Genomic DNA, 19583 nt, shown 5'->3' on the forward strand with positions numbered 1-19583 from the left:
GGAATGAATGAAAGGAGGGAACCCCTCATCCTGTCTGCTAGCTTATATACACCCATATGGATTTCTAATTAGAATGAAGCAGTCATTTGAGTGAGCCACAATAGGTTTTTTAATGTGCTCTGTTAAACTAACATGGAAACACCCTTTACTAAATGTTTATTATTAAAATAAAGAATGTATACAAGACAAAAATATAAAAAAAAACATATAAATGAGTTTACAAACTTCTAAAATATATAGGCTGCCATTAGGGTATGCCTGAATGGCCTCTAAAGCAATATACAAAATATCATATTGCTTTAATATACATTTGAAATACAAAGCTTCCTAAACCAGCGGATCCCCCTATCACAATTAAAGCATTCCTACTTCAGCACACTAATGGCATGCCCTAGGTCACACAGTGTTTACAGAGCACAACTTTCTCTTTTCCAGCAGTACATAAACTAGTCCGCTTACTTCTAAACTCATGCAAGTGCAAGTGCATGATGGATCTGAATCCAATGTTTTAACCTAAAGCATGGGCAAGTATAAACAACAATATATATGACATGTTATTTGCATGCAGTTAGGAGTACTGGGACGAGTGTATGATATATTTAAAATGTCGGAGTTGCAGCATGTTAAAGCTGTCCAACCCTAGGCAAGGTAGAAAATGTGAGGGATGAGTAGTAAATTTAGAAGGCTTAGAAAAATGTCATATTCTTCATTTGAACTTACCAGTTTATAGTGGTCAAAGCCCGATGAGTTAAAGCTTATACTCAATTATGTAGGACATCCTTGTGTTAATCAAATAATGTTATTCTGGTGGTTAAAATACAATTAAAACATAGAAACCTAAAAGCAAAATAGGCAACTACATCTGAATTTATAGCCAGTCAGTGAACATGCCCTATGCCTATGTCCTAGAAGAAAAAATACATTGCAGTTTACTCATCCTTAGATGAGCTGTCTACAAGATCTAGATCCCTTGAACATCATGTGATCTTGCCAGTAAGTCACTTTCTGCCCTAGATGACAACATTCACTCCCTATCCTATCTATAGCAAGGTAGTGCTGTCATCCTGAGACAGGGACTGTATTAGGACTATAAAAAAACCTTCCCCTCTCCTCTTCTCCATTCCATGAGGTGGAAATGTTCTGTTGCCATGTTACTTTGATATAAAACTACAGAGTGCATAAGACACCTAAAAGCAAAATATTTTCTTTAGAATAAACAGATATGTTGTGCATTTCTCCAACAGATGTAAAAAAATTCCTCATATTGTACAAAAGGCAGCAAATACTAAAAGTTAATTGTTAGGATTTACATAGACGTCAATGCTACCTAGCAAACACTGCAGCAGACAAAAAGTCCATTTAAATACCTTGATGTGGGCTCTGTGTAATTATTTGGAAAGAAATGGGAGGATAGGCTTCCTGAATCTGTGCAGTGTAATTTTCTCTATTTCTGCTCTCTGTATCAGCCAGGCAAATTTACATTTTTTCATCTTTAAACTGAAACATTGTCACATCAGTCATTTAGTGGCAGAATATAGTAATACCCCTTCCGTACTAATAGATTACACACACGATTTCAGAAAAGTAAAGCCCAAGAAATAATTCAACCAGGAGCATAGTATGTGCCTAAGTGTTTGCACTATTCAGAGGATAAAAAGTTACACAAGCCAACAGTTAACCCTCAAAAATACCCCAGGCCTCTATTCCAGAAATCACTCTGATGTGTGTGCAGAGCATTTTAATTGGCCCTTTAATTCAATTAAATGCAAAAAGCCATGATGAAAAAAAGCGAATAAAAAGCAAACTCTGCTGGACACCAAAACACTAGAGTGCCATACAAAACATCTTGTTCTGGGCAGCAGCCCAATTGTAAAATGCTGAGTGAAAAACAAAGTTTGCTTTTCTTCTCCTCTCTTAAACAAGAACAAAAACAATCTTTTAGGCCAAATTCACACCTTTGCATCCACATTTCCCTTTTTTTATATTTTTCCCAAATGAGCAGATGCGTTATCAATCCTATCATAGCCCCCTGTAACACATGTCCACAGACCAAAAAAACAGACAAGAACTTTTTTTGGTAAAAGCACACACAGCACAGTTATTACTTAACACCAATATAAACAATGGCAAACTTTTTAGGCTGGGTCTACACAGACATTTTTAAAAGGCAAGCTTTAAAACACTAATATAAGTGCATAAAAAAGCATATAAACGTAGTAGGAATGCGGGAAAATGCCTAATTGAAATCAATGAAAGCGTTTACCTGTCTTTTTGGTCGTTTTCCAGCATTAACCCAGCGTTTTAATTTTTTAAACGTTGCAAGCAACGTTATAGATGACGCTCGTAAGCGTGCCTCAAGGAAACGCCCTAGTGTTGACCATTGGAATGAATAGGAAACATGGGCTTTTAAAACCTCAGGTTAAACTCTAGAGAAAACATCCATGTGGACTAAGCCTTATGTTAATGTGTATTAAAACAAATTTCTTTAAATGCATATGCACGAATGGAGCTATCAATAAAAAAAAAGAAACACTTTGCTGTGTACATCAGGAGCACAAATGTGACAGGCAGCCATTTAAAAAAAAAACCTTCAGTGACAGCAAACTTAAAATCGTGATCTTATGGCTGTGGCATGTGTGTCATACTGCAGAAACCATAGGAATGATGCTGATTTTTATTTGTTTACTTTATTATCGTCATTTGACTCTCAAGGATCACATGACAGCAATGTTGGCTGCTGCTGAAGCCGGCAGAGTCTACCTCTCTATATGTACAAGGACAAAACAAATCAAATTCCTGAATTCATTATAGATAGGATGGTGCTAGGAACTACAGTTATGTAGGTACTAGAAATATTGACCTATTTCTACTCCATGTGCATGTTGGATTAAAATGTTCAGTTTTGTGGTCAAGCAGCCAAACCAAATCAAATGCTGTATATCACTGCTCAATTGTATGGACCAGAACTGATTAAAGTCTGATGATGATCAGATGAACGGCAATAGCCAGGACCACATGGTTCGTCTATTAGTTACAGTTTTGCAAAAACTTTGGATGTGCAGGAAACCTATGCTGAGAAATGTACCTCTTCTTTTGAAAAAGTTAATTACTGGGCTTCTCCAAATGATTCAATACTTTGAAATTTTTAAACCAGATAAAAATGGAGATCCAGTTTTTATCCGGAGCCTTATCTTAACTTTTACATGTATTTTTATGGTGGTGACTTAAAAATGCTGATAACCAGGTAACATGCATTTTTAGAGGAAGGTCAACTGTGGGAACCTGTATATTTATCACATTGGAGGTTAACTACTGATTTGGGTTTTTTTTAACCTTTTTTATTTGCTTGGATATTTGCATGCTTATTTCTGACTTCTAGGAATGTAGCCGTATGTTTGTGTATGCTGTGGAGACTAGACAATTTCACCTGCTCATCACTATTGAGGTGTACAACCCCTTTTAGCTGGGTGTACCATCCAGCAATTTTTTAGTAACTACCTAGCTGTTTGTGGGTGGTTACTGGGGAGTTGGGTCACAATACAGGGGCCGTCAACCACCCAGCTTAAAAAAAATTCTGGGTTGAACACTACAGCCATTCGGTTCTGAGCAATCCAATGCCTGAGTGTACAGTTTTTGACATACCAGTGAGCTGAATAAAATACGAACCCTTCGGTAAAGCTTTACATATACACAGGATGGGAGTCTTAAGAATAATGGATGAAATGCATATTGTACTGCTGTCACCCAGCCTGTTTGTTAACATTTATTAACTGAACAATCAAAGGCAACAGTCTGCACTCTTTTGTTTCAAGGCTCTTGTTGAAAAGTAATTTGCAGAATCCCTTAGACTTACTAATACACTTTTATCCACATTAGAAGACTTTACAAAGAGCTCCTCCAATTGTGTACCAAGACAAAATAAACAGCACTTTCCTTTCGGAAAAGATTAAAAGAATTGGCAAACACTAGCTTCTGAGCTAGTTCTTTGATTTTAAGGCTTGTAAAACAGTGGTTTTATTCTGTAATACAAGTTTTCATCATGTAAATGTGTCAAGTGTGTAATATGCATATGAGTTTTTCAGGTTAGGCTTGGTTTCCCTGCATGGCATTGCCCATGGTAAATGCCATTTACGTAGAACTTTGGTATCCTATGTAAAAATATGTTTTTTAACACATCTGCATTTTTATTTTTCCTCCTTGGTACCCTTGGTAAAGGACCACATATAACTTTTAATCCTTTCAGTGATCCTCTAGCTCCACTTTAGGACCTAAATGAAGGAAGGGAAGGGAAAGAAAAGTTATTTTAAAAGTTATCAGCATTAAAGCGTAACTATTTTGGTTCCTGTTGGTACCAGTAGGTGGTCAAACAGGAGCTGTTAGTTATTCTTTTATTTCTTTTCTTAACTGCATGAGAATACATCTTTACCTAATACAGAAATTCTGAGTGTTTTACTTTTGTAAAAATATTGTAAAGAATTGGTAGAGCGACCCATGGTTTACAGTACACACAGACCATGACAAGGCTGAACAAAAGGGCAGGTATAGGAAGAGGATGCTTTTTTTTAAAATCACACAAAAAACACTATCAGTCAGATGAAAACTATGTTTCACAGTATGGCTGCGACAACATAGATCTAGTACACCCTCTGGTCAGTCATTTATAAATATTTTAATTTCCTGTCCCCCTTTTCCTACAGAAAGTGAGAACCAATGGATGGGGGCCAAAACAGTGACCAACTCTCCCAAACTGAGAGCTGTTCTAGAGGTCTGCTCTTCCTCAGCAACAACCACACACATCTGCAATATACCATCACTGGGCCACCAGCATAATGACACAGTGCTTCCCCATCAGTCACCAGGCATGGATCAGAAGGCATAAAACAAAGAGAGGAACAGTAATAAATAAATATTCATTTTTATTTAGCTAGTAAAACAATTCTAATAAAAATATCAATTTGTTTCACCATTCCAGAAATGTTTCATCCTAGTGCAGTTATTAGTTCGAAACACAGTAACTGAATAGCTGCATTTTTAGTTAGCTGGATGGTGCTACTAAACAGCTTCATTATGGTCATCACCTTACCAGTCATCCCTCCCCCCTACTTCCCCTCTGTAACCAACACCCACTAATTTATTCCTTTTATTATCCAGGAATGGCAAATCCTTCAAAGAATAAAAGAATATCTAATCTCTTCAAACACTCCATCAACCGAAACTTGTCAGCAGCACAAAGCTGACAAAACTGAATCCAGAAAGATGTTTTTCAAGCCATAAAACAGATAAAATTTACATTGAAATAATATATTTATAATTGTAGATTGCAGAGCAACAAAATATGAGTAATACCTGTTGGTAAAGCATGTGTAGGTGACAACACATCCCATTTCTCAAACTGAAATCACAAGAAATAGCTTCAGTCCTACCCATGGTGCTGAATTACCAGGACGTGTGAAGGTCTATAGATGAGATGAAGATATATACTGATCCAGATGCCCCCAAAAGCAACCCTCCTTGTCATCCTGTAGCAGGCCTTATATTTAATAATTTATGTATCTTGTGTAGAGTACTAGCACAGTGCATGCTAACTAACCTCTGGGCCGCCCATTTTTGTAGTATTGCAGACCATAGGCACAATGCACATCCCGCAGCATCATACTTTCCTGCCTTGTGGATAAATACTGTAACAGCACCTTGCAAGACAGTAATAATACGCCAGTCTGCAGAAAACCCTTTTTAGGTGGAGCTCCATATATTTTTAGTTTGTATCACTTTTATTTTACTTGGCAATATTCCTCTCCTTCCTCTAACTCTTCTCCAACTTGAAACTAAATGTATTATTCTAATGTCATTACCACTCATAAAGTGCACCAAATTTGCAGGATCATGAACATGATTATGTTTAACATAATGGTGCTTATAAGCCAATATTAGAGAACAAGATCAGCCTGCTGCCCAGCCTACACTGCACAACAAATCCTAAATTGTGATACATTCCTACTAATTTTGTTTCCCTCTTTTCTGGACACCATAGAACATTGAACATTCAGACAGAGAACTGAAGCATGAAGGGGTTTTAAGGAGATTTTTGAGGATCAAACTCTTCAAGGTTCAGTAAAACAATAAACCATACCTCTGCCTATAAAGTACAGTGAATAAGAGCATCATCTCTCAGGTGTGCTAAGAGCAGCATGATGTTCAAATAAATACACACGTGCTCCTAAAAAAAAAGTTAAAACTGATAGTTTTAAAATACAGTAGTTCCCCAAGGCCAACAATCAAACGTCTAATTTTGTGAATTAGTGATAAAATGATAAAACCTGACTGATAGCTTCAGTATACTGCCATGACTCTTTTTTTTCTCACTCATTTTTCTTAAAACACCCTCCATGCCTTCACTTGACAACAAAGAATATTAGTGTGCTCACCTTGTGACCTGGTCCAGTGACTCACCTTTGGTAAAACTCAAGTCCCTCTAAGGCAAACAATTTCAGCCTTTGTTCAATCCACGCATTGTTCACTCCTATAGTATTAGCATCTTCTTTGACTCTTTGACAACATACGTTTAATTATAAAGGTTTCTCTCCTTTTTTTAATCCTCCTCAGTGCAGACAGAACAAAAGTTGCAGCTTGTGGCAACCTGCTGTGTTTCTACACAAGTGCAGCTGCGTTTTTCTTCCACTGACACCCATCTGCTCTCAACACCAGTACCAGTCTAAATGGCAAAAGGCTAAGCAGATGCTAGGCCTAAGTGACAAAATCTTCTTTTCAAAGAATGGGAATAAAGAATTACTGGACAGAGAGCTACTCGAGGAAACCAGAGGCCATTTGCAGAATAAGTTGTGATCTTAGGCCATAAATCAGATACTAGTGACCTAGGACTGGACAGGGATAAGGATCACATTTTATTAGGTAGAACTGATGTGACAATAAAATAACATTTACACCCACTGCTTTGTTGAACTTCATTGATAAGAATGTTCCAATTTGTCACTTCACATGAGAACCAAGGCTACACACTATCCTCTAACATTCCTTCTGGAATGAAATGGGTAAAACTGCTACAATGTATAAAGCATAACCTGAGGAAATGAACTACATGACAAAACCCTTCATTTGATCATGCATACCTCAATTCAATTATTATTGACATTATTGTCAAATTTTCCTCTGATAAAGATTGGGGGGGGGGGGGGGCTGTCTTTATGTAATGCTGGGAAATGTACTCCTCCAGCACTCTCTCCTAAGATGAGTGAAGAATTAGGCCAACTCATAGGCAGGTTCCCCACCAAGGCTGTAAATCCCCCTGTGTGATCTATGCCTCTAGTTCTTTAGTTGCAATTTATCACCATTTATTATTAGTGTGCTGCCTAGAGCAACATATAGATGTATGGTGGATGTTTGAGAATTGTTGCTGGAAACAATCTTTTAGTGACAGATGAATGAAAGAGTGCTGTACACAGCCGTTCTGTTCTATGAAGAGGGAAGGGGGAGGATAAGTGAGTGGCACTCTGCTGTACCTCCCTCCATAGTTCTCAACTGTCGTTCTTCACTCCACCATGACAAGCACGACCACTCATTTCGGGTGATGTTTATCTGACATTCCTAGATTGCTTAAGTTTTCTTATCTAATAACATTAAAAAATTGGATCTTTGGAATTGGAGCTCTTTATATAAGGAACATAAGACATGGTGATCCATAACGTTTTCTTTAAGTTTTTCAGAAGGATAAAATGAAATATGATGGTCAGCATACGCATCCTTCCTAATGTTCTCACATTATTTTTATAAATGGCCCACATCATGTCCCTACCACCATATACACCTACAGACACATCTGGACTTGAAAGAAGGTCACCAGGCTTGTGGTTCTACATACTTATGTATAAAAATGTCTGCTTAACAGAGACTACATTAAACTATTTCATTTAAATTTGCATAAACCACATAGGACATCTCTACACAAATACAATAAAAAATGTGTGCGGTTCCACTTTGCAAACAATACATGAAGTGTCAACAATCAGTACAGCGTAAGATCAAACATCACATGATCTGTTTTGTAGGCAGTTTATCATGTGATGTATTTAAAAGAGAATTAGTAACCAATCAGAGAAAAGTATATGCCTTGCCATAAATAAGGCAATATACTAACATCAGCTTCAAACATAAAACAAAACAAATGTACTAACATGCCTGGGAACAATTTCTTACTGGTACATTGAAGGGTCTTTTATTTTTAGATATGACCCTTAGTGTTCTCCTTTTCTATTACTACATTAATGACATGAAACATGATCATATCTTAAGTTAAATATTTCAACCTGCTTTGATACGTAAGGCCCACCTTATATGATACCTAATTAAGGGCATACAACGATAACACAACCATACCGGAATAGACACAGCTGATAGCCCTGGTGCACTGTGTTTTGTGTATGGGTGTCACTGATCTTAGGTTGCTATCATCGTTATATATCGTAGAATGAAAAGATGAAAACATCCTTTTATACAGCAGGATGTGAGCAGAGGCATAAGTCTCCAACGTCAAGGAAATGAGCCAACCGGAAGCATCTGACGAATAAAACTTGAAGCAGGCCCTGGCTCTTTCATTTCCATGGTACATGCCCTCTACAGAATGTAATAAACCTTTGCCCCTTTCCTGCAGCAGTCCTTTGAACTAAATTCTTTCATGTATATTTCAGGTGCTATAAATAAGTATCTTTCATATAAAGTGACATTGGACAATAAATTGATCATTATTTATCAATAAATTGAACTTGAACAGGTTTGTAATTGATAAGCTGTAAAGCAGAATGATCATTAACGGATACTAGGAAGGCTTTAGGTGGAACTTTACCAAAAGAACATACCCAGCTTTAATGTTTTGTTGCCCCAAAAGTAAAGATCTCATGTGGGAATGGAGACTTCTCTCATTGTTGGCTGGCATCCCTAGCAACTGCCCCTGCATCAGTGCCAAAGTAGATACATGTGTTGTGCGGGTATATATGCAGGGCTTGGGGCAGGAAGGCTTAATCTTAGTGGGAAGTAAACTGCTTTATTAACGTATTATTGTTCCTTAGATCCGGCAACAACCAAGAAGTGCTGAGGCTATTTTCTACCTAAAAACAAACTCAGTGGATCTTTCAGGTAGACTTCAGATTGACATCAGATGATTGTTATAGGAAACAAACTTTTGTGATTGTCTCTAGTGACTGATGAACCAATGGGCACCATTCTGTTCAATGAAGGAGGGGGGGGGGTGATTAGCGAGCAGTACCCTGCTGTGCTTTCCTTCATAGGAGTGCACCGTTGTCATTCCTGGTTGGTCATTCATCAATCCCCCATGGAGTAACCATTCAACTTGGTCTCTAATAAAGTTAAATCTGATTGGCTGTTACTGTACTTTATAGATCACCACTCTACTTGTTAACTATATAAACCACTGAAGTTACTGAATTTACTATGTAAAAAGTGTATCTAATGCTAGGAATAAAATGTAGAAGTCAAATGATGTACCCAGATTACCATTTAATTTCTCCCAGTTGTGCTCCAGCATGTTAACACAGATGATTTTAAAGAACCACATAAGCTTGGTCAACTTTTGTCACACTCAGGAACACCTCCCTGTGTTATAGTATGCAGCTATTGCTGGACTACACGCATGTAGACAAGAAGTAGCTGCAAATATGCTACAGGAGACCAGCACCACTGAGAAAAAGGAATGAGAAAACTGTGAAAACAAGGATTTTATGTAATTTATAGACAATCCAGTGAGACAATTTCCTTTAGGCCTGTAGACCTGTGACTGGTATTGATGCCCGCCCTTTAATTGCACGATAATATACAATAGTATGTAATTGTTTTTATGCACAAATACCATTGGAATAGGGTTTACATATTCTTCAAGTAAAATAAATCTATTTCATCAATATTGATTGTTTTAAAAGCATGATGGAGCTCTGTATAAAAAACCAGTGGGCCAAAAGTGTTCATATTGCCCATTTAGCCAATTAGATTTTATCTTTTATGTTTGTTTAGTGTGTTAGTTTAGCTTTGTACAACAAGGACATTTTTCATTATTCCAGGTTTTTAGATGAAGCCCAAGAGTAGTTTATCCGTTGAAATGGAAAGTTCCTTAATCTGGCACTAATCTAGTGGTGCAGTTGACATTCCATGTTATCAGGCTGGGAGTACAATCAGATCACATTATTAGCATAACCTGAATCTGACTTTTAAACTCGGAGCAGTAAAAATAAAAATGTAATACTCTGATGGTATTATGGCTTTTCATATTTTCATCTGGAACAGTAGCATAAGAGGAGAAAAATTTTAACAATGACATGAAGCGGATGCCACTTAAGGTGCGTACACACTTCCAATTTTTATCGTTCCAATCGAACAACGAACGATCGATTGGGCAAAAAATCGTTGGTAAAAAAGTAACCAACGACGCCGACGAACGAGGAAAGTCGCTGGAAACGAACGACCGGACCGACGGATCGGATTGGACGACGATCGTTGAACATCGTTCGTGTGTACGGTCGTTCGTTGATCGTCCATGGGCTGAGCATGCGTGATGAACGAACGTCCATTCACTTTCCTGTCGTGCACATAGTTCCTCTATCGCTCAAACGATCGTATCTATTGTGTGTACAATATCTATGAACGATCGTGTCGTTAACTTTATGTGCAGGATCGGTGCTATACGATCGTTCATATATATCGTGCATGAACGTTCGTCGTTCGTTTTCCAACGATAATAATTGGAAGTGTGTATGTAGCTTTAGTCATTTGTTGATGTGGAAGAAAGAGATAATGTGAAGTTTTCATGTATATCTGTGATTATCTCCCAGGGCCAGGCTGAGATTATTTCACTTCTCCACACTACAAGGTCATAAAGCAGCTGTTAGCACCTGGCCATTCCATTCTCAGTGTTAACACCACAACAAACATCTGTTAGTCTACTCCCATGTAAACAAGTCCCAAAACAAAGTTGTTTCCACAATTAAAGTTTATCCTATCTTCCACTAGACCAGTCTTTCCTGTGGAAAATGAAAGTATAACACAAAACTTTGTAAGCTTCGTTTCCTGAGACTATGCTGTCCAGCACTTTTCTTTGGGGCCATAGAATTTTTACAACTTTTCCATTTATTAAAAATAACAATAATGAATGCTGTTGTTTCAAACATCTACATTGACTTCCTAGAACTCATCTTTCTTAGTTTTCCACTCTTGCTGTTATATGTTACTAACGGCAAGTTCTATAGCTAAATTCTTCCTTGCCATATATCTGGGCAAACATTATCTTGTTCAGATCTACTCCAACTATCTACGTTCCCAGTATTTGGTTTAAGAGGTTATTTGCTAAACTTATAGTTTCCTATATAAGTTGGAAGGCTTTCATAATGAGCCTACACATGAGCCCTCTGGGAATAAGCAAAGTTTAATTATCTGTCTCCCATTTTTCTGATAATGATGCACAAATCATCTATCAAGTAACCTTCTGTGAAATAGCAGGCCTTGACACATAGAGGGATTGAGGTTAAGCCAACATGGCCCATTTCTTGTGTTAACTTGATGCAAGTGACCGTTAAGGTCACAGATGTTACAACGTCCTCGCTGTACCAGACTTAACAAAGGAAACAAAGGGAGCAAGTCATTAGGCGACAAATCCAAAGGGAAAGAGGTGATTTTAGACAAATGTTTAGATTGACAGTTCAGCTGTTGTTATAAATCACTGATATACTCAACCTGGAGAACTACATCTTAAAACAATAAATCTTGCCAAAGACACGGTCCATGCAGATCAACATATGTCATATTTCAGGTCAATATTTAGATATCCACTGGTCAATATTTAGAGTCATCTTTATGACATTCCTAAAAATAAAGGTGTGTCACCACAATGGCAATACCAATATAACTAGTATTATTTAGCACTAACAAATTACACAACTCTTTACAATGTCCATAGTCATGTCACTAACTGTCCCTCAAAGGGGCTCACACTCCAATGTCCCTACCATAGTCAAATGTCATTAACACTGCCTAAGGCTAATTTTTGGAGGGATGGCAATTGACCTTACTGTATGTTTTTGGAATGTGGGAGGAAACTGGAGAACCTGGAGGAAACCCACGCAAACTCCATGCAGATAGTGTCCTGGCTGAGATTCAAACCTAGGGCTTAGTGCTGCAAAGGCTAAGGTGCCAACTTCTGAGCCACCCATAACATTGGCTTGTACTAATGTAGTTTTCCAAGGTTTCAACATAATAGCAAAACATATCAAATCAACCTCCTGCCTTTTCTTTCTCATGTTTTGTGAGTTGTTATCACAGGCCCAGGTCAGTGTTAATACTGCTAAAATTATCAAGATTGTAACAGGGGAAAGCTTGAAAACGTGATTGCTGTAATGATGATTAATGTTTTACAATACTTGGCTTATGCAATTATTATTATTATTATTACACAGTATTTATATAGCGCCATCATATTACGCAGCGCTGTACACATGTCACTAACTGTCCCTTAAAGGAGCTCACAATCTACTGTCCCTACCATAGTCATATGTCATTAATGTAGTCTAAGGTCAATTTGGAGGGAAAGCCAATTAAACTTACTGCATGTTTTTGGGATGTGGGAGGAAACTGGAATACCCGGAGGAAACCCAAGCAGACACAGGGAGAACCTGCAAACTCCATGCAGATAGTGGCCTGGCCGAGATTCGAACCTGGGAGTCCCTCTGAGCCACCACACTGCCACATGCAAATACTGGGAAAATAGATCACTGCCAATGAGAAGAAAGCCAATGCATAAGTATAACCAAGCACCGTTTACCCTTCCATCTTATGTGAGCCCAGACAGTCAATAAAAGAAAGTAGACTACACATCTAAAGGGAGCCCTCATGTCTTTGTTGTCCTCGGCCTGAACATGTCGGACTTTGCATTGTACCTAACACAAGCATAAATATTGCGTGATGACATTGTTATACTCTATAACAGGGCTACCTGTAATATCATCGACTATGGGTTGTATTGACCAAAATAGCAACTATTGTGCAGGTTTAGGATATGCATGACAATGAACATTCCCAATATATGAGCAAAGTTTACTGTAATTATATATTTTCCTACAGACTTTATTAATTTAACTATAGAACAGTTGTACCTAGTAATTACATTGGGCAATTAAAGGGCGGGCATTGGTTCCTATTTTCAGCAAATTTAAAATGAATTAATTTTAATAACACAGTATAAAGGGAGTTCAGCAGTAACCAAAATGTTTTGTACTTAGTCAGTTGAGAGATCATCTATGATTGGCTTCAAATATTGTGCGCTACTTTCCCTACCTCTCAGATTGTAAGCTCTTTTGGGTCCCTTCCTTCAACTGTGTTACTGTTTGTACCTTTGTTTCTTTTGCAACCCCTATTTAATCTACATTTGCTGTGGAGTATGTTGATGCTATATAAATCCTGTTTATTATTAATATTATTATTTTTATTATTATTATTATTAATACCAATAATATTATTATTAATGATAATATAATAATAATAATATATTTGTGTGTAAATATTGTATTTATATATGCCATTTTGCATTTTATTATTGCATTGTTAGCTTCATGACTGTATGTTGTATAATATTGACATATGCTTTTAGTCTAGTTATAAGAATGTTGAATCCCTTGAGAAAAAAAGTCTTTTGCACTAATTGTAGGAAATGTTTATCCCCAACTCCCTGGCTGACAAAACCGAACACAACACTGACTTAGTTGTGTGGTACATTTTAAAAGGTAATTTGGCTTTTAGTTCTGCCACTGCTTTTTGAAGTGGTTAAGTGGGCTTAACTTCTAAGGATTTAAGTCACTTCCAGGAACTGAAATTAATCTATGCATGATTAATATGGTATATTTGAACCACAAACTGCATAGAGGGAACGACCATCCTCTGCTAGGGATGAAACCAAACAATGCTTGAAATGTTCCAATTCCAACAGTTTATTTTTCTTTTAGACATGCTGAGGATATTTTTTCTTGGAACAATCTGTCGTTTCTTGTTACATTTTTTCATGTGTTATGAGGGTTAAAGAAAAGTCTCCGAATCTCCATTTTTTTATGGAGCCGGGATAATTTCCTGCACCTGTGAAAATACATTCAAAGAAACCCTATACTATTCCGAAGAGGAGTCCCGTGGTCAAGGTATGCTGCTTAAGCTCCCTGCCAGCATTTCTTGTCTGACACTTGGAAAACCTTGCTGAACTGTCAGCTGCTTCCCACTAAAAACCACACCTTGTTTTATGTTGACTTTTAAATGCAGCACAATGACAACACACCATGCTGATTCAGCTTGTAAGCTGTCTGAATATTTATTATACAAAGAGTTAGACTAAGGATTTGCTGCCAGTTTACCAGCTTTGCATGTGTATTGGATTACTGGTGGGATACTATGGGGTATCTAGTTCTTAATCTTAAGGGATCTTTTCAGATATATTCAACAACTGAGGCTGCTAACTCAATGGCTGCAATACTTTAAGGCAGTGACCTAGCACAAGTATGCAGACAAGGATTGACTCTTCTCTGTTTTCCTGATCTGTATATTTTTTCTGGTTCAGAGATTTAAAAGCATGGAAGGCAGATGATCAACATAAGACATAGGCAACAAGTATTTTCAGAAAAAGTTTGGTATTGTCAGTCCCTGTAATATTGTCTGGAAGGGTTGCCTATAATAAACAACTCTGATAACCTTATGGTATGTGAATAATGTACCTAAAATATGTAAAACAAGTTTAAGAAAGTATCATTTCAGGAAAACTGCCCACTGAAACATTATCCTGCTATTTCAACTATTGCAAGCATGTAGTTAAGCTTCCACCAGAGCACAGGCACATTTCTGTTCTGTAAATATGAGCTTTCAATAACATTAAAAATATAGCAATAAAAGCATGTCTGGGTGAGGAATAAATGATCCATACGGTAAGGTATGCTATGGTGAGGATACTGAATATGGAAGTATAGTTATGATCCTGAAGAAATCAGTTCAGGAGGTCTACATTGGCAGCTACCCCCCATCCCCTCAATATTGTAGACATACACAATCTGTATGATCCAAAAGAAGACCAACAATCCCATCTCCTTTAATTTACCAAAAAGTTACCAGGACCATTTTACAACGTTTCATTCAAAGTGCAAACATACCTTCATGTACATGGTAACACGTTTCAATCTGTATTATTGCACGCTGCATCCACCTGCTAATTTCCTATGTTCCTTTTATGCAGGTCAATGCATAAAAAAATACCTGACCTATATATCAGAAACCCAGCACACCACAAGACATGAGTATTCACATCTTTTTGCTGTGGATGCGCTGCATTACTAACTGCATACGGAAACATTTAAGGCCCAGTGAAATACATGGGAGCTCCCCAAAACATAGGTACAACAGGTTATCAGAGTGCAATAACAATAGGTAACGTCTGCATATTTGTGAATCCCACCTCAAATTGATCAACCAGGACACAAGTTGCTCTGAGGTTGAAATATATAGGTTAAACTAGACTGAATGAAAGGAAAAGGGCGCATGTACTCCCAGAAAGAAATCTGAATGTCCTTTTACACTGGATCTGTGTATAAATAGCAGAACATTAAAACAGGATAACATGACAGGTCAATGACTTCCACCATATCTGAAACCTAGACACAGTTACAGAAAAAAACAATAATTATAAAGATGTATCCTCTCGCTCTGGTCTACTCATAGCAGGTACAATGTGTACAAAGTAACCAGGATTAGAATAGAATTTCTGAAATGCAGTAAATTTACATCACATGATTTATGAAAATCAATCTTAGCTTCAAGGCATGTACTTGAAGTCAGAATTGAAAGCCATAATACTTATGGGAAGCTGTTAAGTAACTACTTATTATTGTATCTCTTATCACAAACTTATCACAAAAAATAAATATTAGAATGTGAGCACCACACAGTTTAATCAGTAGCAAAACATGATGTCTGAAAAGTTATATACTTAGTGGACCATACCTAAATACATATAAATTTTTATATATATATATATATATATATAATTATATATATATGGTAAATGTACTCTGCTCCTCAGTAGTGGCCACCACCTGCTGCCCATCTTATCCAGTACAGATGTGATGCCTCCTATAATGAAAAGATTTAGGAGGGAATGTTGTGATGTAATTGTTACTACAATTGGTGGATGTGACCATAGCCTGGATTCTTAGTGAACCTTTCTTCCATGCTATCTAGTCAGCCACATGGACTTGTGTAAAAGCTTCAATTAAATCTGGTGACAACCACACACTGGGCATTGCATGTTAATGATCCCTTCATACAACTGCAATACCAATAATTATGGGCCCAGCATGTTTCTTGCTGGATGCTCTCTGAAGGTAGATTGGGAGTGTACCTTTGGCACTAATGGGAAACATATGTGTGTTCTGCACATTGAATATCTTAGGAAATTCTTTACAAAAAATCAGCAGAAAATTATCTATAGCTGGTCGTTGGCTGTCGTCCAAGAGAAGCAGCAGAAAGTAATAAAAGCCTGGTACATGCACCTACAAGTACGCAGATAATTTAGGGACAGGTTGTGCATTGTAAGTGTAGAAATATGGGTTTAATTCACATGATTGGTGGTTTGGCAGACTTGGGTGAGCTTGTGTTTGACAACATAACACACAAGTGTACTTTTTTATGGGTGGTAGGATAGGCAATAGGTTTCGACATACTATATAAGTGGGTGTTACCTGTTAATTACAGTAGACGGGTGTGTATGTTAAGAAGGAGACAAGGTGCACCGAGGAAGTTCTGTACACATAATTAAACAATTGACAGCATTAAAAGTGATGAACTTGCAAGAACAATAAAAAGGTTTGGATGCCTGCATAATAATAGCTATACATCCTCACAAAGGGTTTTACTTTTAAAGCAGCAAATTTAGTTTTGGTGGTATTGTTTATATGTTTTTTTTTGTTAGTTTATAGAAAACAATTGAGAAAATGTACTCTAAAGCCTAACATTGGCTGTTTACCAGAATATGTGATTTTTATTGACAAACAAAACAAAGAAAAACTTGACATGATGTTTTAGGGGGTCCTATCCCTAAACAGGAATAATGCTAACATAAACAAAAAGCTGAATCAACTTACGGACTGGCACCTTCCTGTGGTCCAGGTGGGATACAAGGTGATGGAGGGATGCCAGCCGGCGCTGTAGGTAGGCACTGCGTTCTCCCAGGGTAACCGCCTGCCCATGGATGCTGCTAAAGATGTCCTCAGCATGCCTGGACAGATCAGACAGCTGCTGGATGATGCACAACATGGAATGGACACTAACTTCATCCAGGGAGGTGAACACCAAAGCTGATCCATCTTTGAGAATCTGCCCATCAGTTGCACTTAACCTACACACCTGGGTGGGCTGCACTGTCCTCAGATGGAGAGGCATTGCAGCAGCTGCCAACTAGCAGGGTTCAAACTAAGTGATCCAGGGTGTATCTAGGGACACTTTACATCCAGACAACTGGCATCATTGGTATTCCAGGTGACATGTGCCATATAATACAAGAAATCAGCAGAATAACCTCAGATCAGATCACACGTCTCCTAATATGACTCCAAGACGATCAAACTTCATTGGTATTCCTTACACACATCCCAGAAGTGGCCGCTTATCCCAAAAAAGAACCAGGGATCAATGGGCACCAATTCACATCCAGATCCCAGGCAAAGAAAACAAAGGTTCCCATTGGCTATGCAACTTAGTGGAGAGTCTTGTTATCCTAAAATATCCAACGTGAAGAATCCTGGGGATGTTCCCTTTAAACATAGGGACGCTTTGTACAAACTCCATGCAGGGGACAGAAAAGTCACAGCATCCTCAGTAAGCTTCTTAACAATCTGCTAAGAAGGGACAACAAGCAGTTGGGTGATCTTGTCAGCACAGCCGGTGAAGCAGTGCCTTGTGTTTCAAATGAAACAGGAAAAGAGTCTGTGTGGATCCCTCCCTCCAACTCCTTCTCCACCTCCTGTGTGTATAGGGAACACAGAGGAGGGGAGGGGGACGTCTGCACTCTGTCCCAGGGAAAGCAGGCACAAAGGACTGGGCAGACACCTGTAGATCCAGACTCTGCCTGACCACCTACAGTCACATTACTGAATGATCTGGACAGTGCAGTCGTTTCTTTCTACAGTATATGATAAGCATACACACCACTGCTGCAAGCACAACAAAAACATATTGTATATCTTTTATAATTTTTTTTTTTTACTAAGGTTGGTGCACTAGTTTATTACATTATCATTATACTTAAAAAAAACTCCACTACCATGAATTATTTTGTGCATTAGTGTGCATTGCGTTCATGTAGCCCATACATTGTGACACCAGTCACTCTTTATTCTGTACACATTTTTATTTTATATTATATTAATATAGTTATTTTTATTATTACTTTATTTATTTATTTATACTTTATTATTATTTTACTAGTTCTGCATTCCTAAGCTGTGAGCAGGCAGTACCTGCCTGTTCACAATCTTCTTTTCCAACTACTTTGAGTTGAGCATTCAGGGCTCAGAAGGGACATTGCCTTTTTATTTTCTGCAATTAAAGAGAAACTAAACTCAATGTGCCTAAAAAAAAAACAAAAAAAAACTTACCTTTAATCCCACAGCGCAGTCGATTGTTCTGGAGATGTCTTCCATGGGGTCCCGTGTCATTCCAGGATCTGTCTCTGAGACGGCAGGCCGGGCGCTGACATCTTCTTCCTGGTTCTTCTTTCTATGTCACCCGACCCAGGCGCAAGTTCAGGTGACGTAGGTTGGAAAAAAACTTGCCGATCTCACTGCGCATGCATGAGATCAGCAAATGTTTCTTGGGCATGTGCAGAAGGAGCACCGAAGAGCCTCCCAAGATGCGTGACATAGGTATCCGGGAGGCTTTGCGCTCTCATTCATTCTCTATCTCCCAGGCCAGGGGTCGGCAAACTTTTTGGACTACTAGGCCATTTCAGGAGGTCAAGAAGGCACACTAGGCCTAAAGAAACAAGGTGTCCAAGGAAAGGTTTTTTCCAACCATGACTGCAAGCGAGCAGCCCGTCTTCCGCTCATCCACGGTGTAGTCTCTGTACCTGTGCGCATGCTTGGCATCGAAATGCCCCTTGAGATTTGACCGCTTGAAAGTGCTGGTGTAAAACAGTGTAGTTGGCATCTTCTGGACTTACATCAAACCCCACCGCAGGCAACCAGATCTTTAGCAGTAGGGTAATAAAGCTAACCATGCAGTTCCCCATTAAGTAATATCTGTCACTACCAGAGAGGATGCATCAAACTGGGAGTTCAGAAAACATGTTTGTATTCTTTGGGGGAAAGTGAATTCTTTGGGGGATGTATTCACTGCATGGTATTCAGGTTGTTTTATTCTTTATTATTTCTTCAGGAACACTTTCATATTTTTATCATGGACAATTCTGAATCCAGTCAGTGGGATTTATTACCTACAGTATAATGCCAAATAAAACATAAACTAGTAAAACCAGTAAGTCATCATCA

General features: G+C 38.1%; 1 protein-coding gene across 3 annotated transcripts in view; it reads right to left on the bottom strand.

The window, feature by feature from the left end:
* The window catches only part of NHSL1 (NHS like 1), a 135537-nt gene extending 117554 nt beyond the window's left edge, over positions 1 to 17983 (bottom strand). For 2 of the 3 annotated variants that reach the window (XM_072408963.1, XM_072408960.1), the window contains exon 1: positions 17181 to 17980. In XM_072408963.1, the coding sequence (XP_072265064.1) occupies positions 17181 to 17478 (298 nt within the window). In that variant the 5' untranslated portion in view covers positions 17479 to 17980. Of the gene's footprint in view, positions 1 to 17180 lie in introns of all 3 variants that reach the window. The other variant, XM_072408969.1, reaches the window with a different exon arrangement.
* Between the last annotated feature and the right edge of the window lie 1600 nt (positions 17984 to 19583).

Source organism: Pyxicephalus adspersus, chromosome 4 (assembly GCF_032062135.1).
Source record: "Pyxicephalus adspersus chromosome 4, UCB_Pads_2.0, whole genome shotgun sequence".
Classification (NCBI taxonomy): domain Eukaryota; kingdom Metazoa; phylum Chordata; class Amphibia; order Anura; family Pyxicephalidae; genus Pyxicephalus; species Pyxicephalus adspersus.